This window comes from Sminthopsis crassicaudata, chromosome 2 (genome assembly GCF_048593235.1).
Source record: "Sminthopsis crassicaudata isolate SCR6 chromosome 2, ASM4859323v1, whole genome shotgun sequence".
NCBI classification, from domain to species: Eukaryota; Metazoa; Chordata; class Mammalia; order Dasyuromorphia; family Dasyuridae; genus Sminthopsis; species Sminthopsis crassicaudata.
The window spans coordinates 159315890-159340845 of NC_133618.1; the positions used below are offsets into that span (position 1 = coordinate 159315890).

Consider the following 24956-nt stretch of genomic DNA (forward strand, 5'->3'; position numbering starts at 1 on the left):
ATTACAAAGGATGGGTACAAACATGTATCATGATCTTATAAGAAGGGTGTCAGCAGCATATTAAAAGTCAGAATCAGAGAATTAAAAGGAAAGGCAAGGGCAACAACAATATTTTTGTTGTTGATATTATCATCATTGTTTTTATAATATTATCTATTCTTGGGGAAAGAGAAAGATCAAAGAAGGGATAAGATTGCTTGGATTGGATAACACAATAATAACTGAAAACAGAGAAGGAAGAAGAGGTGCTTAATTTTTAATTTGCTCTTGTTTACCGAGGACTTTGACTAGAAAGGATCTTGCAAGACTGACTAAGAAATAGTTGATGCTCAAAAAAAGTAAGGGAATAGTAAGATAACATATCTGTCATAGCTCTCTGTTTGGCAAGGGGATCAAGTGCTTGCTGGTTAAGGTGATTTTGGGGTACTTTTAGTCTCCTTGTAGTAATTGATTTGTACTGGTTAGAGATAGTGTGGCCTTGTAGACAACAGGACAGATTAAGTTCTATTAAGTCCTATTATTAACTCATTCAGAAGCAATTATATATGACCATAGGCAGGTCACTTAATTTCTCTGTATTTCAGGCAATTCAGTAAGACCATAACTTATAGATGAGTTGTAGATCTAAATCATTAGAGCACGCTTCCAAACTGAGAGTTTTACACACTGATAATCTTATAGATCCATATAAAAAAAGTGTTAGTGTTTGCTTTTTAAAATTCACTTCCTATTTTGTGGCAATAACAGCTTATTTAAATTGGTTTAGTTGGAGTTGTTTTTAACTCAATGTTATAACTTTACATTTTATTTTTCTAATTTAGTACTGATTCTAATCTTTGCCCTAATAAGTCAGTAGCTTCATTTATTAATTTTATATAATTATGCATATATCATATGGCATAGATTAATAAGACAATATGGAGAGAAGATATGAGAGACCAAGCTAGAAATGGAGATACATTGAATATCATATCTACTTATCCTTCATTTAACATTGAATAATGTAATTCTGCACTATCTATAGTTAATTTATAGAAAGCAATAGTTTCCTGAATCAGTTTTAAGTTTCTTGAAGGCAGAAGTGCTGCTTTACCCTAGGTAAAGCCCTTCTCTTTCCTTACCATTATTTGATTCTGACTTTTAGTATGCTGACACCCTTATTACAAGTCATGGCACATGTTTGTACTCATCCTTTGTAATCTGCCCTTGTTTTCATCATCTTTATCAGGGGTTCTTAACCAACAGTCCATAGACCCTTTCTTATATTTAAGTGTGGGATTAGAAAAAATTCCATCATTATTTTTTCAGTTTCCTTTGAAATCCTATGTATTTTACTTTATATATTTAAAAACATTATTCTGAAAAGGACACTGCAATTTTACAAGACTGCCAAAAGAGGTCCCTCACACTCACACACACATACACATATACAGACACACAAACACACACAAATTAAGAACCTCTGTTGTACAGGTATTCTTTTAAAAATCTAAATTATTTGGCAAGCTATCTATGTACCCATATCATTCCCTTCTGATTACATTTTTTTTCTCCCAATGGAATTATTTTGGTTTTAGTTCTCAATATTTTCTATGCCCTCAGGCCTGACTTACTGTGCAGATTTTCAGGTATGATTATGATGTGGAGCACTAGCAAAAATTGATAAATATTTGTAGATTGCTATATGTATATCTACATATTTATAAAGCAAGACTTAGATCTAATAGATTATGGAATAGTTTAAGTGAATAACAGTTAATTCTTTTAAAGAATTCAAAAGTATTTAAGCTTTCTTATTATTATTTGAATTCCTCATAATTCCAATACCAACTCTATGCTGATGAAAATGTACATTTAGACAGACATGTCTGTTTCCTCTTCTGAGCTCCAGAACATTATCTCCAACTTCCTAAAGATCATTTCTTCCTGGTTATTTCATCATCTCTATAAAGTCAATATGCCCAAAATGAAATATTATCTTTCCTTCTAAATCTGCTTTCAATATGGAACTCCTTATTTTTGCCAGTGGCACCACTTTTATATAGCTTCCCAGTGAAAAATTTTACTGCTATTGTTGTCTCTTAGATCTCATCTCTCACACATAAACAGTCAGGAAGCAAGAATAGTCCTGATGACTCAAAAGGTATCTTTGTCTGAGTTAGCGGAGTTGGACTAAAAAGTCCTCATTCTGAATGAAGCCGGTCTTCACTAGAGATCTGTGTGATGGACAAAGGGAGAGAGAGATATAGATGGAAGAGAGCTTGGAATCTGGCTCATCTTGTTATTCCTCCCTTTTTAAACATCCAGAAGTTTGGGAGAAAAGAAGTTATAATTCAGTGGATGAACTCTAAGTTAAGAGACAGGGGAAACAGTACATATCTTCCTCATTGCTAATTGTTAAGTAATGTTAGCTAAATGACTTTACCTCTTTCTATCTCAGAATTTTTGTGAAGATCAAAGGAGTCACACTCAGAAATAAATGTACTCCTATCAGTCATAGGGGATAAAATCTTAAGTATTCCAACTCTCAATAAATCTTACAATTATTCCTTCCTCTCTATTGTCATGTCCACCATCCTCTTGGACTTCTTAATTACTAATAATCATTGCAAAAGCCCCCTAATAGGTTTTCTAGCTTGAGTTCTCTCCCCTCTTTAATATGTCTTTTATATCAATGATATCAAACTCAAATAGAAACAGATTCCTGTGGTCTTCAAACTGACTTAGAAAACCACTGTTGTATTTTTATTTCATTTTATTTTTTGTTAAATATCCACCAATTATGTATACAAAATCTGGTTCAGGCAGCATCCAGGAATTTTGCAGCTGCTTGAGGCCTGAGGGTCTCAAATCTGACACCTGTCAATTTGAAATCAGTCTTCATTATACATGGCTTTCTCATATCATTTTTCTGCTCCCAAACTTTCGTTGGTTCCCTATCGTCTACAAAGTTCACATTTCTTATGAAGGCCTGTGAAGTCTTCCATCTATTGAAGTCATCTTATTATTGGAACCTTATTAGATATTCCAAAATCATTCTCTTGACATATTAGAATTACTCTGTAATCATGGAACACATCTCATATTCTTCTGCCTCTGCTCATGTGGTTTCTTGTGTCCTAAATATCCTTCTTCCTCATCTTCATTGTTTTAATCCCCATCCATCTCTCTAAAGCACAGTTCAAATGCTACTACTTCCCTGAAGCTTTCCTTGATTCTTACAATGAGACTGTTGCAATAAATGACCTCTCAGGTTCCTTATGACTGTATATTATATGTCTTTATGTCATCTACTTTTGTCCCTAGAATGTACTGCAAAGAGAAAGAGCTATGGCCATCTGCAAGGGTGATATCCTTTATCCTTTTCCAACATTCTTATATGTAGTCCTTTACCCTTCAGGGGACTATGCTAAGGGGTTAGAAAAATGGAGTAGACCAGGAATGAGCAATCTATTTTATTCTTGGCCTTTGGGAAGCATTTATTGAACAACTGCTATGGGCCACATATTCAGGATACAAAAGAGAACAACTCCTATTATCAAGTGGAGAAAAAACATGTACACACATATGAATTTCATATATATGTACATTTTATATATGATACTCATATGAAAAAAATATGAGATAATTTTTGAGGGGAGGCTAAGGAGATCAGAAAAGGTATCCTTAACCAGGTGTAGTTTAAGTTGAGCTTTGACAGAAAATTGGGATTCTGAGAGGTAGAAGATGGAATGTCTCTTTATAAGAAATAGCAGAGTTTATGAAAGGGAATAATTATAAGATTATGTAATAAGTATAACAATACTAGAAAGGCAGGTTGGAGAAAAGTTATAAAGGTCATAGGAATTTTTGGAGCAGGGGTAAGCCATAATCAGACAATTTTAGAAATAACCCTTGGCAGCAGAATGGAGGATTGAATGGCAGTCACAATATTTTAGTCTAGATGTCATTTCCTCCAAACATGGCAGATACACATAACTCAAAAATTCTTAGGAGGTGTCCAATCCTGGAATACTACTTTAGGTAGAGTGATACTTTCTGGATGGATAAAGGAAAAAAAAGCCTAAATCTAGGAAGCTAGGTTAAGGAGGCTAGGTGGTACAGTGGTTAGAGGACTAGCCCTGAAGTCAGGAGGACCCAAATTCAGTTCTTTTCTCAGACACTTAACACTTCATAGCTATGTGACCCTGGCAAGTTATTTAACCCCAATTACAAGAAGAAGAAGGAGGAGGAGGAGGAGGAAGAAGAAGAGGAGGAGGAGGAGGAAGAGGAGGAGGAGGAGGAAGAAGAGGAGGAGGAGGAAGAAGAGGAGGAGGAGGAAGAAGAGGAGGAGGAGGAAGAAGAGGAGGAGGAGGAGGAAGAGGAGGAGGAGGAAGAAGAGGAGGAGGAAGAAGAAGAGGAGGAGGAAGAAGAGGAGGAGGAAGAAGAGGAGGAGGAGGAAGAAAGAAGAAGATAATAAATGCTTATTTATTTCTATCTAAAAAAATTACCTTGGTAATAGGGTACCATTTTAAATAGAAAACTGTTTAAAAATACATTTCACTTCTTATGCATTTTGTTCACTTGTGGTGATATTTTATATAAATCTGGAGGAAAAGGATGGAGTATTTTAAAATCTAAGCCTTTATAGTATGCTTTAAAGTCATAGGTTCTACCAAAATTTAAAGCTATCAAAAATGATGGGAAAAAATTGAATGTCATTCTGACTCTAAGAGACAGAAACTTTGAAAATACTATTTATCAGATGTAAAGAATCTCACCTGGACATTCCCCCCAGTGCATTCTCACATAGGGCATGGAATTATTTGTAAATTCTATTATTTGTTAGTCATTTCTGTTGGCCTTTATCTAGCCAAATTAACAAGAATGAATTTAGCAAGAGGGAACAGAGATGAATTGACTCCAGCCTTCCTGATTACATTTGAGGAAGGGATTCCAAAGGCACGAAGGCATGGCAGTTAACCAGACAGTTATGCATGGATAACTTCTACCCTGAAGTTAAATTTAAATAAGGATTCCTGCTTCATGAATCAGTTTGAGGATTGTAGGATTCTTTTGTCAAAGTAAACTAGGAAAAAACAAAGATTACATAAGAGGCAAGAGTTGAGATAGTGGTGATCTTCCTATAATAAATATAGTAGTGACGGTGATGAAAAAAACACCAAGGATACTAAGATAATTTTATAATTAGGGTTAAGTTAAATGGTTATCTAAAGGATTCTATTTGCTGAACTAACCATATACTAATCCAAAAAGTATTAATTATAGATATTTTATAATAATTATTTTATTTTTCTCATTTAAAAAGTAAAAGACTACCTGCTGTCTGGTTTACTTATCTTTTTTGCTATTTGTTAAAACAGGAATTATTCCTAGCATAAATGGCAATATGTATGTTAAGCTCTTCATATTTATGTAGCTGATTTATGAGAGATCTGCAATGTGAAAAAGCTTGAGTGAATAAAGCAGGCTAAGGGATGCCTAGCCTACAGTTGGATACATATCCCAACCCATGATGGTGAAAGGGAAGGATTGGAACATGGTGCCAGATTGTAAAATGGCAAACCATAAACTACAAAGGACCTCTAGGGATTCTTTTCTTTCTTAGAAAGAGTAATAAAATAAGGAATGGAAGGGATGAAAGGCAACAGTATAATGGAACAACTGGGAGGGGTAGGAAGGGGAGTGCTACTTTTTATTGAGAGGTGGTTTAGAAGTTTATAACAAGGGTTAAATCCAGAATCAGAGAATTTCAGTTTAAATCCTGCCTCTGCCATTTACTACCTGAACCTAGCAAAAGTTGCCCGATCCCTTTAGGCCTCAATTCATGGAGTAATAATAGCAAACTTTTACAGAGTACTTTAATGTTTGCAAGGTATATATAAATGAAATGTGTGTGTGTGTGTGTGTGTGTGTGTGTAAACATAATTGAAATTATATTTGTATATGCAATTATGTACTATATGTAATATAGAATTATATGTGTATATAATAAATGTTATATACAACAGATAATGATTATACATATATTATAAATACATAACATGACTATTATATATTAGATATTATAGTATATAAGACTATATAATTATTATACATATATTATCTCATTTTATACTCATAGCAACTCTTTGAGGGAAGTAGCATTATTAATCCTATTTTCCTGTTTACAGATGAATGAATTGGGACTGAGAAAAATTGTCTTGCTCAGGATTATTTTATTGCTATTAAGCGTTTCAGACAGAAGTCACACTCAGATCTTCTCAATTTCAATTTTAGTACTTTATCCAAAATGCCACCTGGATACCTCTAGAAGTGAGCTTTTTAACCTTTTTTTGTCATGGACTCTTTTGGAAGTTCAATGATGGCTAAGGACCCATTCTCAGAATAATGTTTTTGAATACATGAATATATAGAATTATATAAAAACTAATTATATTGAAATAAAATTGTCAAAACATTAACTTTCAGAAGTTTGCTAAACAAGGTTAAGTCAGAATCAAAAAGAATTCCTCTGTCTAGATTATGAGGTCCCTTTCAGCTTAAGTTCTACATCTAAATTTATATAAGATAGCTATGAGAGATCCCTTCCAGCTTATACCTAAATAAGCCTAGGAATACTACTTTGACAAAGGTCAAACTAAGATGCATCAAAGAGCAAGGGAGTGATTTGGTGGGGTGGAAAGCAAGCAGTAATAAAAGGTAAATTTAGTTGGGGCCATCCAGAATCATTTAAGGGAACAGTCAGTAATATTTATTTAATGTCTACATGTAACAGGCACCATACTAAGTGTTAGGGATACAAAGAAAGGGAAAATATGGTCAATGCCCTCAAATAACTTAGTCTAACAAAAAAAGGAAGGTGGAAACCAAGGGTGAGAGGTAAAACACAGGACATATAGAGAGCTCTAAGCATCATGAGTAAATCCAAAGGATTTACTGTGGATTTCCACTGCAGCTGTGGAAAAGAAAGAGATGGCTGATCTGAACACTTACCTGCAAGTTCCTGGGAATCTCCAATAAGAAGGAGAGAGAGAGAGAGAGAGGCCCCATGGGCAGAGAGTACTGATGAGATGTGAGTTCCAGGCCTGAACTGACAGTGTCGTCATTCCATTTATCATAACTCACTTCAGTAAAGATATTCTCAATGTAAAATAAACATCTGAGAATATTAACCAGGTATTATTTTCTAAGGAAATATTTTCCATTAGACTCTGAGTTCCTTAAGAACAGGGCATGACTTTTGTTTTTCTTTGTATCCCCAGTGTTTAGCACAAGGTCTGGCACATAGTAAGGTCTTTATAATAAATGCCTTAATAAAGGCAGCACCCTCTTTGTTGCCAGCCCCATTTCTGAAGTGTGCTAGACATCAAAGCCATTTCCTCCTTCCCTGTTTTCCCCTTCTCTTTCCTGTCCCACCCATTCCTTTACAATAGACAGACTCCTTAAGTGTACAAGTAGTTGTGTTGTGTGTGGTGTTTTTTTATTTTTTTATTTTTATTTTTTAAGGAAAACAAAAGCAAAATACCAAAAATACAAGTAAAAGGAACCAGACTATTATGTGTTTGTTTTTTTACTCTCTGAATCACCTATATATATATATATATATATATATATATATATATATATATATTTATATAAACTATATAATAACTATACCAACTAATAACCTTTGAGCATCATTTAAAAATGCTGATTAGTCAGAAATCATCTATAACAATGGGAAGGAGAGTAGCTACCATATTTCTTCCTATCCATTTCCTAGAATTTCATTTCTATTCCTGAACTGCTCAGGAATAGCTCAACAATCCTTTCACAAACCCATTAAAAACAGAAAAGATATTTACAGAGCCTCAGAACATAGTTCTAGGGGCTTACACATAGTAGGTATCTGATAAATATTTACTGAACTGTGTAGATTTCCACTGCTCATAAGTGCCAGTCACAGATTCTGTTCATAGGCTCACATGGTACAGATCCAGTGTGGTAGTTAGCAGCTATTTATATTTGACAGCCAGGCCTATTCTCAGATGAGGTTATCTGGAGCTGGCCCACTGATTCCAACTGAGACTGCCTGATAAGCATATTTACTGTGGGCAATTTCCTGCATCTTAGCGTTCATAATGTCCCTTTATCTAGCAGTAAGAGCAAAAGGGGAAAAAAGGAGGATTTTTTTTCCAGCTGTTAGACTGACTATGCAATGAAGGATTTAAGTTTATGTAAATTATGATTATGCAAATTGTAGTCACATTTCAGTAAATTAGGCTGGTACAGAGACACACTGGCAGTACAATATGCAAAAAACCCCTCAAAAAACAGTTGAGTTTAATGGTGGTGGTGGTGGTAGTGGACCAATCGTAATACTCAGGGGATAAAGCTTCCATTTGGGGTGGGGCAGAGATCAATTCACCAAATGCAGAGGAGAGTCCTTTTGGAAGGGAATTGGGAAAGGCTTGTGGTGGGGGTTCATATTCCCCACTCTATGAATATAGAATATCAGGTTAGCTAAAGATAATGCCTGAAGGGTAAGAGCTAGGAAGAAAGTATTTGTCTGGACTCTAGATTACTGTACCTTAATTGAGAACTAAAGAAGCAGATTTTAGAAGTCTGTTCAGAAAAAAAAATACTGCAGAGCTTTGCATAAAATCCCCTTTTAAAGCACCTTAGAAGGAGGTCTATTTTAGGGAAAAGTAGGTTGGAGGGAAGCAGGCCAAAGAGGAATTCCTGTGGTTTTTACCTCAATAAGTCCTTGGGCATCAGAAAAGCCAGTGAAGGTAAAGAGATAGGGGGAGGCAAAAATCCAGTAAATATAAAATACCAGCCTAGAGTAAAGGTAGAGCAATCATCATATGACAGTGGTTAATTTGAGGATGGTCAGTGGACTCTTACTCTGTCAACTCAGGCAGCATCTATAGAGTAATATAGTCCCAATGGTTAGATCCAGTTTGGAAATGGAATATTGAGAAAAGTAAGGGCTTATCATTCCAACATATTAATCTATTTTTAAATCAATTAAAATAACTTTTAAAGCATTTTGTTTTGACTCCACCAAGCACTTCTCAATAACTCCTTCATATGGTACCTTCCCTTAAAAAATAAGCAACAATAAAAACCTAAATAAAAATATCTGATATAGCAATTGCTACTGACAGAAGATAGGCTCATATAACATTCCATGTTTACAGTTTACCACTTCTAAACAGAAAAGGAGGCATTGTGTTTGGAATGATCAAACATCTGGAACCATTGGTCACTGTCGTTGATTTGAATTCTGTTATATTTTTATGTTTTCTTCATTTATATTATATATTGTTTTCCTCTTTACTCAATATATATGTGTGTGCATATGTATATAAGTATACATATGTACACATAATATATACATATACATGCATATATAAAATTATTTTTATTGTTATTTTGCCCCACTTTGCCATGAGTTTTCAGATATACACACATACATATACATACACATATCTTTTTCATATCTATCTTAACTATTTATATAGCCTCATATACACTTATTACATATACTTTCTATTAATAAACTGCAAAATACCCCAATTGGAACAAAAGTTAAAATCTAAGCACAAATTGATTTACTAATCATTAAATTAACTGTTACTAAAACTGTTGCTCTTAATCTTTCTCCCATATTTAGGCTTCTGGGATTGTTTCAATTTGTATTTAGGTTTTGGAATATTGGTACCTTCATATCACTTTACTATTTACAATACACATTAAATTTCCCAACTGTTCTATTTTTTCTGTCTAAGCTGTTTCTCTAGTCAATTCAAATTAGAAACCTCTACATTTTTCTTCTTCTTTTCCTTTATTTTGTGAGTAATCTGAGAAACCTTTTAAAAGTGATTCACTTAACATAAATGTACTCTAGCTATTCCTAAATTACTCCCCTAGAGCTTCTCCCTTAAGAGTGAAAGAACCTTTCATTTTACCATGAGTCTTCTTAAAAGGGACAGAACCAAGAGTTAACTGAAAATACTCAAAGTGATTGCTGCTAATTCCTTAGAATAATAGTCTCTCCTACCCTTAAAAATATCTAATTATATTGAGAATTGCTTTGTAAACACACAGTCTAGTCTGAAAGGTCTAAAAATGGTCACAAGTTAGTGGCTATGGAACATTTGCTTTAAGTATATCTGAGAAAAATCTAGAATCTGCCTTAGCATTGTGCCCCCTCCCCACTTCATAAATTGTAACTAGCAGTTACATTTCTTTTACCTTGAAGCTGCTTAGATAAAACAGACAAGAAAACAAATTATTTCACTTGTATTCCAGAAGGTGTCCATGCTGAGAATAGGAAAAAACCAAATTCAGTCAAATTTGCCATTGAAAGACAGTGAGGGAGAATAAGACTAGATGTTCCTAGGAAAAACTTGACCTGCTAGACTTCTTCCTTCCACTTGTTTGCATTTACAAACTGCAGGCATTTTCTCCTTTTAAAATTCAACAGAAAAAGTATTTGTATTTGGCTGTAAAAATTCTCAGCCCATATATATTTTAAAATGTAATTTCCAAAATCAGGCTAAAATACCCTAAAGACAGAAAACCATAATCCATAGTAATCAGAGTGAATTTACAACACAGGAGAAAGCTTTTCTGAAATGGTATTTAAGAACTCTAAGAGTAAAATAAACAGACGAGTCTTCCAAGACAATTTTCCCTTTTGAAAATATGGAAAAACATGCCTCCTCCCATGCCCATTACATCAAGGTCATTTTTCCTTATCATTCATATCGTAAGAGATTAAGCCTCCAAAATTTGACATCCTAAGTTAAAACTTAGTGAAACATGTTTTACCAGTGTCCTTAGATTAACTCACTTAAGAGCCCAACATACTACTAGTTCAGCATATCACAGTGCTTTTTTTTTTTTTTTCTTCACAAGGTAATGAGTTTTAAACACATTGAAGTGTTTAAGGAGAGACTGGTTGGTTGCATACATCTCATGAATATCATGAATATTATAGAAGGCATTTTTGCATTAGGGTAAAAAGACTGGACTGCTAACTCCCCCTACAAGGTAAATCTGTCTTTCAGCTGTTTCTGGAAGTCATTCTTTCTCATTTCCACCTCTTGGAATCATTAAGTTTTTTTTCTTGGGGCAATTGGGGTTAAGTGATTTGCCCAGGCTCATACAGCTAGAAAGTGTTAAGTGGCTAAGACTAGATTTGAACTCAAGTATTCCTGACTTCAAGGCTGATGCTCTATCTATTGTACCAATTAGTTGCCCCCATTTATTTCTTTCAAAGCACAGCTCAGGTACTCTCTCAAGAAGCCTTTTTTGATTTCCCCAGCTATTAGTTCTCTCTACCTGTTAATGTTGTTTGGTATTAGTAGATATATACATTGTATTTATTGGTAAACATGTTGTATCTTCCCAGGCTCCCACTTTCTGCTCCCCAGTAGAATGTAAATTCCTTGAGAATAAGTGACTGTTTTACTTTTATCTTGAATACTCAGTGCCCATAGTACCCTGCATGTAGTGGGAGCTTAAAAATATTTATTGAATCAAATTGAATAAAATTAAACTGGACCAGTTGGCTGCTAAAGTTGCTTCTAGCTCCAGAGTTTCTAGCCAGTGTTCTTAAACTTTCCTTATAATCCTGGTCTCTGGCAGATTGGCTACATAATTTGTAAACATAATTCCAGAACTGGCTGAAGAGAATTGGATTTAGCTGTATTTTTAAATGTCACTCTTCTGGAAAATAGTCATGACATCTAAAGATTCATGGTAAAATGGGACAAAATAACAATAATGATAATAGCTAGCATTTATTTTGTTTTTAAGTTAGCAAAATGCTTTACACTTGTTACCATATTTGATCCTCATAATAATCTGGAGAAGTAGGTGCAATTATCTCCATTTTACAGATAAGGGAATCGAGATGGTGGTAGTGTTCAGTTATTTCAGTCATTTCTGACTCTTTGTAACCCCATTTGGGGTTTTCTTGGTAAAGATATTTACTGGAGTGATTTGCCATTTCTTTCTCCAAGGAAACTGACTTTGACAGAGGTGAAGTGCCTTACTCAAGTCACACATTTAGTATGTGTCTGAGTCAGAATTTGAATTCAAATCTCCCTCATTACAAATCCAGCACTCAGTCCCCTGGGTATCCTAGCTGGCCCAAAGTAGTTACTAATGATAAAATCCCAGCACTTACCACAATGAGGGCAATGACAGACAGCGTATAGTAAGTTGAATCTCTCAGGAGACACCAAGAAGTCAGAGCCACAACCTTTGAGAGAGAGAAGGGAGGGGGAGGAAAAAGTTATATGAGACTAATAGATGAGATGTAATCTTTGAATTTAAATATAATTAAAAACATGTGTAACATTTTCACCAGACCTAATCAATCCATAACTCTCTTACATTCTGAATGGGTGGAAGAGGGGTAATGAAAAGGGAGAGAACATAGAACTGAAAATAAAAACTGAATTAAAACAAATCCTCTGCAATCTGAAAGAAAATCTACTAGATATTAAGAAAAATTTAACTGGAGACACATGAGTGATAAACCCAATCAGTAAACCACACAAGATTAGAGGGCTAAATACTCAATTCAATGGTACAGAATGTATTTGGTCTATGACTTCAGGAAAGGATCTAGCATGGTCAGAGAAAGTTTATAGAGAAGAGAAGAACTGAGAAGACCTGCGATTTTCTTGATATAGGTTCTTCCTTTCATAGGGATTATTTGTGTTTGACTTGTGGCAGAGCCTTCTGAGCTCATACAGTCTGATCAGCCAGTGAGTTACACACACTGTAACTCAACTTTAACATAGTGATGTCATTTTGATCCTCTTCTAGAATGAAGGACAACAACCAACCATGGGTTTATCAATGCAGATAGCAACTCATCCTAGCCTCAGTAAGCAATCCTTATGAATTCTTTTAAAAATAAATAACTAAGAGAACATCCTCTGGAGATTCTGTTTGTTTTTGAATGATGGATCTCTCAGAACTTAGCCACTGGATGACAGGAATATTCTCAAAAATCTTTGTAGCTTGATACTATTGGTTTGGAGTCAGAATAATTCTGTTTGAAGTCTGGGTAACATTGTCTATGTCAATCTGGTCCTCCCAAATGCCCTTTAATCTATGGGCCCATGACATATAGAGTTTAAACTCTGTAGACACAGCAAATACCATCATTTCCATGCCATGATGAAACACAGGAAAAAGACTCTAGTGGCTGGGGACTAGATATATAATCCATATATGTCAACCCCATAAATATTCATTGGGAAGGAATAGGGGAAGCTTTTAATTTGATTTCTATTTGGCAGAGCAGGCCATTTTGTGAAAGTTTCTGGCAGAGCTTGGTAATTTGAATTGTTTAATTGAAAGAACACTGATTGGATTGAGATTCAGGAGACAGGTGTTTTGGGTCTGACTTTGTCATTAATTAATTGTGTGAGCTTGGTCATTTTATCTCTCTGGGTGTCAGTCAATAAGCATTTCTGAAGTGTTTACTATGGGTCAGATACTGTGTCAAGCACTAGGGTTTTAAAGAAAGGTAAAGTTTTAAAATGAGAGTGTTAGTTAAAATCAATAAGGGTACTTCCAATTCTGTGACATCTATATATATTTTCTCTGCTGGCTATCTTCACTGAGCAGGAAGAGGATATTCCCACAATGCTACTGCTTTTATGTAATTTCTAGGGGAGACTACCATCACTCATTTGTTAGAGTCCTTTTCAAATTGTAGGTTAATCCACAGGGTACTGGCAAATGAACAATTGCTTTTAGGAGTATTCTGATCCTGGTATATGAGTGTACCTGGGAATAAGTGAAAATGTCAACTTCTTCCAGATTATAGCAGAATTCTGTAATCAACCAACAGGCATTTTATTTATCAAATGCTATGTCCAAGCATGGTATTAGGTGACAAGGACAATAGTTCAAAGAAGATATCAATCCCTTTTCTCAAGGTGCTCACATTCTCTAACAAAAGTATTAGATCTGGCATCAGGATGCAAGGATTTGTATCCTGTCTTTGATCTTACTATTTGACTAGGAATAAGTCACTTATTCTCTCTGAGCCACACTATTCTGATTTTTAAAATGGTGTATTAAATGTATGTACTAAAATCTGTAAAATGGTAATTGTGATCATAGTGTTTTGTAAATCTTAAAAGTCTATGGAAATGCAAATGAGGTTGTTGTCTATAACAGGCATTTCAGATCCAGACTCCTTATGGTGAACTAAATCAGGGGTGAACTGTATAGACTTGAGAAAGGGAATAATGAATCAGAAAGCTTTTTTTTTTCTTCATCATCCCCCCCCCTCAATTCTTCCATCTATCCTGGGCTGTAATGCACAGTGTGGTGCAAAAACTGGGTCAATGTTCCTGATTACTCTGATAGTTCATGAGACCAGAGCCAGCGCAGGCTTTTTGAATTCTAATAATGTGAAAGACACAGCTGAAATAGAAACATAAATGAATAATTAGGTTAATGCCTTTCCATTAACGGGTACTTCCATTTGCTATGTAGATAAGGGAGGTATTTTCTGTGGCTAATTTTACCTCACTTCTTTTCTTATTCATGATCATATATCACTGGTAAAAGGATTTGAGAAAGAAGGAGGATATAACAGAAAATGGGCTGGATGACAGGGCTTCTAATAATGCTTCTGATACTTACCATGGGTAAATAATTTACATCTATGAACCTCAGTTTCTCCATATGTAAAATGAGACTAATAATAGTGAAGTTCCTACCTTATCAGGTCAATTGAGTAAGATAATGTGGTTCCTTGTAAACTTTCAAGAATTATACAGGGTATCCCAGATGTCTTAGCACATTTATGCTAAGACATTCGGAACACCCATTGTAAATGTCAGTGGTTATTATTTTCAGGGAGAAGGATGAAATCACAGAGTAATGCTTGGGTCAAGTACAAAACACCTTTTAGAATGGAATATTTTCTCTTTTTCATTTTAAACTCTTTGAGGATAAGGTCCTTATCTCTCAGTCATTGTACTGGAGTATAAAATATGTAGCAGTTCAGAGACATTCAGTAAATAGCTATCTATTATATTAGAGTTGCCATAGAAGGATAGTGATCTATTATGGGGAAGGGTTTAAGGACACTAGACAAAAAAAATCCCAGATTGTTGAAATATTGAAGCTTTTTAATTGAATAGTGCATATTTAAACCAGTTTTAAAAATCATACCCAAACTAGAGTGTGGTGGGAAAAATACTGAATTTGAAGTCAGGCAATTTAGGTATATAGACATTGTCATTCTCTCTCAGTGTGACATCTAATAACATTCTCTAACTTCTCTAGATCGCATGTGAAAAAAATGAAGGGATCAATTATCTCATATATGAAGTAAAAGAGTTAGATTAGATGACTTCTTATGATTATATACACAAAGGTGAAAAACACTTTTGGCCCATTAGGGCAAAAGTAGAATCCTATGGCAAATATTCTGTAGGGAAAGTCAGCCCAAGGAGAATGAAAAGTACTTGGAAATGAAATTCAGAAGCCAGGAAGACAAAGTAAATGAGAAAGATATTGAATTGTTCTACTTGGCCCCCAAAGGCAAAAGTGGGAGCAATGGGTGGATCTTGCAAAGAAACAAAGTTAAAGTTGCTGTTAGGAAAAGAGTAAAAGAAAAGTTATTCAGAAGTAGAAAAGTTTCTACCTTGGGAAAGTAGTGAGTTGGTCTCCATTCATTGAAAAGGTCATTAAACAATGGCTGGATGGAAACTTGTTGGGTACATTTTAGAAAGAATTCTTGTTCAGATAAAGATTGAACTAAATGTTCTTTTATATCCTCTGATTCTGAGGTATTCTATGCTTCTGGGACTAGTTGGTTTCTAACATTCCTTCCAGATCCAAATTTATGATCCTATGATTTTTTTAAAAAGGATCAATTTCCCCTTTTTCCTATTTATTTTATTTTTGATATCTTAAATCTTTAAAAATATCAATAAAAATACAGCACAAATTTTCTACTTGTAATTATTGGTCTGAAAAATTTGTAGGGAAGGACCAAGTATGAGAATGATGCTATTTACATTGTGGAAAGGAATAGCTCCACTGGAAAAATCACAGAAAGACTCATATGTGAAATGTTAATATTTTCTTTGACTATTTTTCCTGAATATATGGGAGGTGATAGACATCATTCTACAATACTACGAAACTTCCCTTTAACAAGTACCTTTTAAAAATTCTCTGCCTACTTCTTCTATGAATGCCTTAGACATTAATAAACTATTAATAAGTGCTGGTTTAATTTAAATGAACAGAAGGACTTCATTAAAAGTTATACATAGTTATTGAGGGGTAAGGCTGTCAAATGGGACAACTTTGAAAAAGAAAGAGGGACTTGAGGCAGATAGGTTAAGTAAAAACTGGCAACTGAGGACCTATTATAGAGAGATACATTTCAAGCAAGGCATCATTAATTAGCTGTCAGTTATTTAGCATGTAGAAACATCTGAGAAGCAACATGGCATAGTGGACAGACAGTCTTGAACCCAGGAAGACCCAAGTTCATATTCTGTCTCTGCCAAATAATAACTATGCAACCCTAGGCTAATTATTAAATCTCTTAAGTGCTTGAGGCTCTAAGATTGATAATTGGTAGGGGAAATTTCTTATTTCTCTCCCATTTTCACTGTACCACTATTTTCTCCTTCTCCCCTTTCTTGATCTCTTGGTGAATCGATTCACCCATAAATTTATGCTACATAACCTCAACTGGGTCCTCACTGGTGCTAGGCATTCCTACAACACCTCTCTTATCAACTCACTATTCCATTCTCCACTTAGGCTCTTCTAAAACTTTTCATCCATTTTCAAACCTCCCATGGGTTCCCCTAATTAAACCCATTCAGCTGAGATCCTTGCCTCATATTTTGTAGAAAAAATTGAGGATATTAACTATAAGCTTCTTCCTCATCTCTTATCATTCAGATGCCTTCTGTAACAATTTCCTACTTCATCTCATGTCACATGAGGAAATGATCTTACTCCTTACCAAGGCCAGCCTCTTTTACCTGTTCAAGTTATCCCATTTCCTCCACCAAAGGAGATATCTCCTTTGTCATTTCCATTCTATCATTTATTTTCTCTTGCCCGGGTCTTTTGGGTCATTCCCTACTGCCTACAAACACATCCATGTCTCCCCCATCCTGAAAAAACTTTCACTTGATCCTTCCATCCCCATTAATTATTGTCTTACATTTCTTCTGTCCTTTATAGTTAAATTCCTTGAAGAGACTATAATCATCTATAATCAGTGTCTTCATTTTCTCTCCTCCCACTCTTTTTTTTACCCCTTTTACCTCTTGTCTACTATTCTTAGCACAATGCCTGGAACAGTGCTTAATAAATGTTTATTGATTAATTGAGAATTTTTTTTTGTGTGTGGGAGGAGACTAGAGCTGCTATATCAAATCACAAGTCCAACTCTACATTCTTCCACTCTCTCTACTAAATATGTGCTGTTCCAGGTATTCAAGATAAGAAATTAAATAGTCTTTTCTCTCAAGAAGTATACTCCTTACTTCTTATATATACTTCTTATCAGGGAAAACAAAATAAATATAACAACTAAATATATGCAAAATTATTGGGAAGATTTTAATAGCTGAAAGATCAGGAAAATATGAAGTATCTGTTGGCTTTTGAGCTTTAAAAGATCGGGCAGTGAGGTAATGCAGTGGATAGAGTACCATCCATCCCTGAAGTCAGAGGACCTGAGTTCAAATCTCACCTTAGACACTTAATGCTTCCTAGCTATGTGATCTTGGGCAAGTCACTTAACCCAATTGCCTCAGGAGGAAAAAAAAAGTGTCTAAAAGGCAGCATTGAAAAGAGAGTTTATTCCAGATATGGTCTAGTTTTCATTAGTTATTATTTCTGATGGTGCACATTAAAAAAAGTCACATTTTTATTCAATATGTTGAGTTATGTTATGTTACCTTTGACCTCTAATAATTCTAGGAATCAGCAATAGTCCAAGAGTTATCTTGGATCTTTCTCTTTTATTTCTAGAATTCATTTCATACATTTTATTTTAATTGTGATTGTTATCCATCAGTTTGTTTTCATTTTAAATCTAGAATCTTGGATACCTGAATTCAAATTCAATCTCATACACTTACTGGCTATGTGACTCTATTTCTGTCTGCTTCAATTTCCTCATTTGTAAAAAGGGGAAAATAAAATAGTATCCACCTCTTAAGATTATTGTGAAGATCAAACGGGATCCCATTTGTAAGAGTACTTTGAAAACTTAAAGTGCTATGTAAATGCTGGCTATTATTATTACTATAATAGTTACTTATTTTCCAAGAGATTTTTTGAATAAATCCTCCTGTTTCAAGAGAAGAAAAATAATCATGCTTCCAAAACAAAATCATTTTTCCTTTTGCACAGTGTTTAATGAATAATCCCTATAATTCTGGCCTTTTCCAAAAGGCTGAAATAAATTTGTCAGGGAATTATGGGGAGGTTCACATTTGTTTTATTTGTACCATCTTGGCATTTCCTTCATATTTTAATGGACACAAATACTTTCCATTCTAGAGTGTTTTTACTTTTGGCTACTGTAGCAGACAGTACACTGTAACAGTTACATGGAAGAAAACATAAAACTACCAACATCTCAAAGAAATGTTGACATCTCACATAAATTTCTTGGGAAAGGGATTCAAAGAATCATAACACAAAGTCTGTTCCCTTCCCCAAACATAGAGGCTGATCTAGCCAAACTGGTGTAACTAACACTTTCCCAAACTGTAGGTCTTCTAGCAAAGGCTAGATGACTCACTGTTAAAGATTTTTTGAGAGGAAATTCTGTTTCAGATATAGGTCGGCATTCCATGGCTTTGGAGGTGCCTTGCAGCAATGAGATATCTTCATTCTGGGCACTGACTTTTCTTTCTCTGGGGCTGTCTCCCTCTCAGGATCCTCCAAGTCTTTTCCTGGTGTTGCCGCCTACCCTTAAGTCCAGTTTCTTAGTGTTCTTTCCCTCCCCAAATTATCTTTTATTTATTTATCCATATGTGTGTTGTATCCCTCAGTAACATGTAAGCTCTTTGAGGGAAGGACCTTTATAAATTTTTCCTTTCTTATTCCTTAATAGGCCTTCTATAACAATTTATTTGAAGTGAATTGGATCTTTGTAGCAGACAAAATTTCTGCAGCCAAATTAATTTCTTGGGAAATAATTATACAACTGTAAAATCCTGGAAATTTGTTTTTACAACCATAGAACTAATTTAGTCCATCTCTCTCATTTTACAAATAAGTCAACTGAAACCCAGATTAAATAATTTACCTAAGATCACTCACATAGGTGGGAAGAGGCAAAGACATGATTTGAACTTCCAAGAATGCTGGCTCATAAGCATTCTTTGCTGCTTTATTATAATTTTTATTAGTTTTAGAGCAGAGATCTGGCACCACTTCAGAGAGGAGACCGACTTAGTTTTTCTGCCCATTATCTTCTTTTCTAGCAATCCTCTATGTCCCTAGAGGTACACTTATCATTATTTAGCTATATTTGTTAATATTTCTATGCGCAGAATAACATTAACATCTATTTAGTGCTTTAAGGTTTGTAAAGAGTTTACAAATATTATCTTATTTTATCTTTATAATGACCATGGGAAGTAAATGTCTTATTACCCAAATTTTATAGATGAGGAAACTGAGGCAGACAGAAATTAAATGATTTGCTCAGTCACAGAGTCAGTAAGGTATGAGGCTGGATTTGAACTCGAGTTTCCTGACTCTGGGGCCAGAGTGATTGATATACATAACCCTTTACATTGTCTAATTCAACACACATAATAGAATCACAATATTTCAAACTTTGAAGGGCCCTTGGATAGTATGTTATGCCTTGGTCCTCCTTGTTCCACCTTCCAAGCCTGATTACTAGACACCATTCTTGAGGGCAGTCATTCTGTCTCTTTCTTAGGCCAGTGCATTTTTATCTTCATCCTGGTCTTTTTCATTTCTGCCATACCTACTTTTTGTTCCACCATTGAACCAGATCACTGGCCTGGGAAAAGATGAACCACTTGACTCTGGTCCATTTTGATCCTGTCTCTTCACTCTATCCTCTCAAACTCTACTTCTTCCTCTGAGAATTGTAATCCAATCAGCAGAATTATTGTCTCTGGAAAGGGTGCGTCAATAGACTGCTCTACTCTTAGTTATCACTAACAATCTTTTGATTCCCATATATGTCTTCTCCACTAAAATTTAAGCTCTTTCAAGGCAGGTATTGTTATACTTTTGTATTTGTATTTCTAACTTTGCTTGGCATATAGTAAATGCTTACTAAAAGCTTTTCATTCATTTTTTTTTCATTCTATAACTTTGCTCACTGGAGAAGATGATACAGGGGCATGTCCTGCCATGTGTGTTCCCTGGGACATGATTGAGGAAACCATTTACCTTGTTCTTTCTGGGAATCTGGAGAAAAGTGTGGAAATTTACAAAAAATAGACATCGGATTCTGCTACATTTTGTTTATATGACACTTGTCAATGAAGCTTTCCCTTTTATCCTGCAGGAATAGCTGCTTTAAAGATCTTGTCCTATGATACAAGAATGATCATATATGAAATAAATTTACCTGAGATGTGTTTTCCAAATTTATTATGTTTATCTGAGAATTTTTATGGATTTTGTGGAATAGCAGATGTCATATAGTCCAAATAGAGTTCATATTAAGTATTAATTTTTATGGGTTTGCCCATGATATGAAGCTGTCTTATCTTTCTCAGTAGAAAATAATCTTTCCTTCTTAAGACCTAACATAATATTTTTATTTCTACTATTTCACTTTTACTTTATAACTTTTTTTAGTTATTTGTGTACATGGTTTACCTTTCTAGTTTGATTCAAGATTTCATAAAAGGGCAGAAATCATGTTTCATTCTCCTCTGTGTTCTTCTCATAGCATTATACATAGTCTATGTGTGTTTCTAGTGAATGAATAGATAAAGGCATAAATAAACAATCACCTTAGAAATGGAATATTCAGGTAGGATAAATATTTTTGTAGCCAATTAATTTTGCAACAAAAAGCCAGGAATTTTTCAGTTTTAATGTTAATTTTTGAATTGGTATTGCCTGGTATTGAGTTACATATAATATCTACCACTTTTTTCTTTAATAAATATAAAAATTTAATTTTTATCAATTTTTGAAAGTTTAATAATAAATATTAAACAATAAAGACATTTGAATTAATATAAGACATTTGCTTTCATTAAAAAAAATCTGCCCTTGTTAGGATCTTTGTAAAGAAAAGTAGTGGGTTAGAACTACTTTATAGGATTATTTGGAAAGTGAAAGTTCTTTTAAGGAAGACTTTCAATCTCTCTCTCTCTCTGTCTCTGTCTGTATCTCTTGGTATATAAAAATACACACACATACATATATATATGTATTATATATATACGGACCCTTCCAAATCTAATATATAATGAGAAAACTGTTGCCAAGAAGAATTACATAACTTTTCCAAATTCACATACAGTCTATATTTGGGACTCTGCCCTGCTTTAGTGCTTTTGCCACTACACAAAGCTTTCTCCTCATAACTCACATTTATATAATGCTTTATAGTTTAGAGCAAAGGTCAGTAAACTGTTGCCAGAGGGCCAAATCCAGCTGCTCACAATTTAAGAATGATATTTTTACCTTTTAAAATATAATAAAATTTTATTTTAAATGTTTAAAAATTTTTTTTAGCTTGAGGTGTACATAAACATGTGGTGGACTAGATTTGGCTCCCAGAAGTGTAGGTTGTCAACTCTTAGTTTACAGAGTACTATAAATACATTTTCTCCCACTTATTTCTCATAACAATACTGTGAAGGGGAGAAGTCATATATAACTATTCCCATTTTATAGATAGGAATACTGCTATTCAGAGTAAGGAACTTTACTGAGAGGTCCCTTTTATTACAACATGAACAGGGAGCAGGGAGATAACATGACTCAGACAAAGCAGTACTAAAGCAGTAAGAACTTTTGTAGGAAGTTGAAATTAACAATAAAAAACTCCTACAATGTTCTCAGACTATCTATAGATTTCTATTATTTGTGCCTTTGCTGACTCCATTATTGTAGATAAAAAGTTAGTGATATTTTTGTAGAATCTTCTCTGAGGAGCACAAAATAATTTATAGATATTATTTCATTTATTCTTCTATCTCAGAAAGACAATATGTACAGAACCAAAGTCTTTTCCTTAGAGCATTGAGAAGCTATCACTACAGTTGCTCTGTGATTTTAGTGTGGAGTCACATTTAGTAAAAATTCTTCCAGATTAACCCTATGGCCATAATGTACTGTAAGATTCTCTCATTGTAAATATTTTCCTTCAGGGTCAGTGTACTGTGCTTCAAGTAAGAGAGATGATCATGAAAAGTTATCTGAGAGTCAAATAACTCTCTATGCTGTGCTAATCAGATCTTGTTTCCATTGCTTCCTGTGTTAATTTGTGAGATGTTTGACTTTCTAATTAAACTTTATCTAAGCAACATGGTAGATAGAGCACCAGGCATGGACTCAGGAAGACCTGAGTTGAAATCTGTTTTCAGACACTTTCTAGTGTGGGACTCTGGGCAAGTCACTTATCACTGCCTCAGTTTCCTCATCTATAAAATGAAAAAAGAAATTGCAAAGCATGTCAGGAAACCCTCCAAAAGAGGTCACAGAGTTGGATACAACATACTGTGATTAATGCTTATTTCAAAGCTCAACTCAAGCATGCCAACATTTTTGTTCTCCAAGCTGTGAATGATTTTCCACTAAAATTACTTTTTATTTACATGTTGTTTGTCTTAATAAAATATGAACTTTAGAGGGCAGATGGCTGGTTCATTTTTTGTCATTTTGTATCTTCAGTGCCCAGCATATAGTCATATAAAGACCTTAGCAGCTTCCAACAAGTAGACATTTAATTGTTTATTGGTTGGTCATAAATGAGGTAAGAAGTGCTGTGTTAGTTCTGGAAAAGGTCACAACTGCTGTTTAATTGAGCTGTTTTGTGAGTATGAATGAATAAAGCATTGGTTCAGCACTTTCTATGTTCAAAGGGTTATGCTAAGTGCTGTGGACACAAACAGAAAAGCAGAAGGGGTACATGGGTGCAAGATTTCATCTGCAAGCCTGATGGGAAAGTTCTATGATCTTGCAGATGGCAGGACTGTGAACTCCACAGACTCACCCTTTGGTAAGCTATTTAACCTTGCTGGGACTTGGTTTTCTAAACTGTAAAATGGGAATGATATCACCTATTTAGAGGATTATTGGGAGGCTTAAATGAAATAATATATGTGAATTCATTTCCAAGCCTTAAAGTGCTAGGTCAGCAGTAGCGCCATTACCATCATTACCACCACCACCATCATCATCACAATTGTTATTAATACTATCACTTCATCCTTTGCAAATCTTAAAGAGCCACACAAATGTGAACTATAATTATTATCATGCAAATGTTTAACATTGGAAGAGACCCCAGAAATCATCTAATCCAATTCTCTCATATTATAAAATAGTAAAGAAGAGACTAAGGGAGGTGAAATTACCTATCCAGGATCATATTGAGTCAGTAGAAAAACTGATATTTAAACTCAGATTATAAAACTATTCCTCAACCAACATTTTTCACATATACATACTGGTAAGGAATTAGTTTTAAAATAAATATCTGTGTAAAGTTTCTTGCACTTGTAAACTGAGAGGGAGCACATAATGTTTATGATTTGGTTTGTAAATCTTAAAATAGTTTTCATTCTTTTCAGGATCAGTGTCCAGCCTTGGAAATTTCTTTCCTTTGGTACCATGCCTCCTTAAAAATGAGTAGGTGATTTGATGGCTAGAATTATGGATATGGAGTCTAGAAGACCTGAGTTAAAATTTGATCCCACATCTTATTATCTATGTAATTCTGGGAGTCACCTTACCTCAGTCTTTCTCAGGTTTCTCAGCTATAAAATGGGAATAATAATAATAGCACATATATCCCATGGTTATTGTGAGAATCAAATGAAATATTTTTCATTTATTTAAGCAACTATATGCCAGGCTCTATGCTAATCTTCTTCCCTTGATTCCTTCTAAAACATAGACCCTGTTCTCAAAGAGCTTGCATTCTACTGGGGAGTCTGCCATATGTAAACAGATGAGCAAATTCCTGATATGATAAAGGGACAACTCATGGATAGATGCTAATGTGTAATAACTCCTTTTTACGTATTACACATAGAATTTAAAAAGGACCCTCTGGAGGCAATTCCATAACTGAAAAAAAGTAAAGAATCCAGTGTTAGGAATTTTATCCATCCTCACAGGCAAGTGGGAAAGATATTTTGCTTTGGGCATCCCTTCAATCCTTCAGATTATAATAGATTGAGCATCTGTTATGTGCTCTATACAGTACTAAGGGGATTTTTAAAAGTATGACATGATTTCTGCTGTCAAAGAGAACACTCTAATTAGGCAGAGAACCCAGTTCATAAGAACAAGTTGATCACAGAAATGGGGCAATTAAATACAGACCATATACTGTTGGTTGTTAGTAGTTGAAAGAAAGAAGGAAACAAACACAGAATGCTAGAATAGTAAGAAGAGGCTTCAAGGAGATAAGTAAGTGGGACTTGAACTGGTCCTAATGAATTAAAATGTCATGACAATGTGATAAAGCTTCTGTCTATTTGAACCTTAAGCTACTAAGTACAAGGGAGTTTCAGGACCCAGACAAGCTAAGACCATGTATTTGTTTTTCGAGCTTGAGCTTTTGGAAGCAGCCAGTGGCTGGAATACTACATAAATTATTATATTAAGCCTTGTTGACTGGAACATTATTGCAGTAAAGATGCTGATTTCCATACAGGAAAAAAAAAACTGGTAACAAAGATAATGGGGCACAGATG

At 34.6% G+C, this 24956-nt stretch overlaps 1 protein-coding gene across 2 annotated transcripts in view; it reads right to left on the reverse strand.

The window, feature by feature from the left end:
- The window catches only part of SLC24A3 (solute carrier family 24 member 3), a 715880-nt gene that overhangs the window by 89175 nt on the left and 601749 nt on the right, over positions 1-24956 (reverse strand). For both annotated transcript variants that reach the window (XM_074287758.1, XM_074287757.1), the window contains exon 7: positions 12185-12259. In XM_074287758.1, the coding sequence (XP_074143859.1) occupies positions 12185-12259 (75 nt within the window). The remainder of the gene's footprint in view (positions 1-12184; positions 12260-24956) is intronic.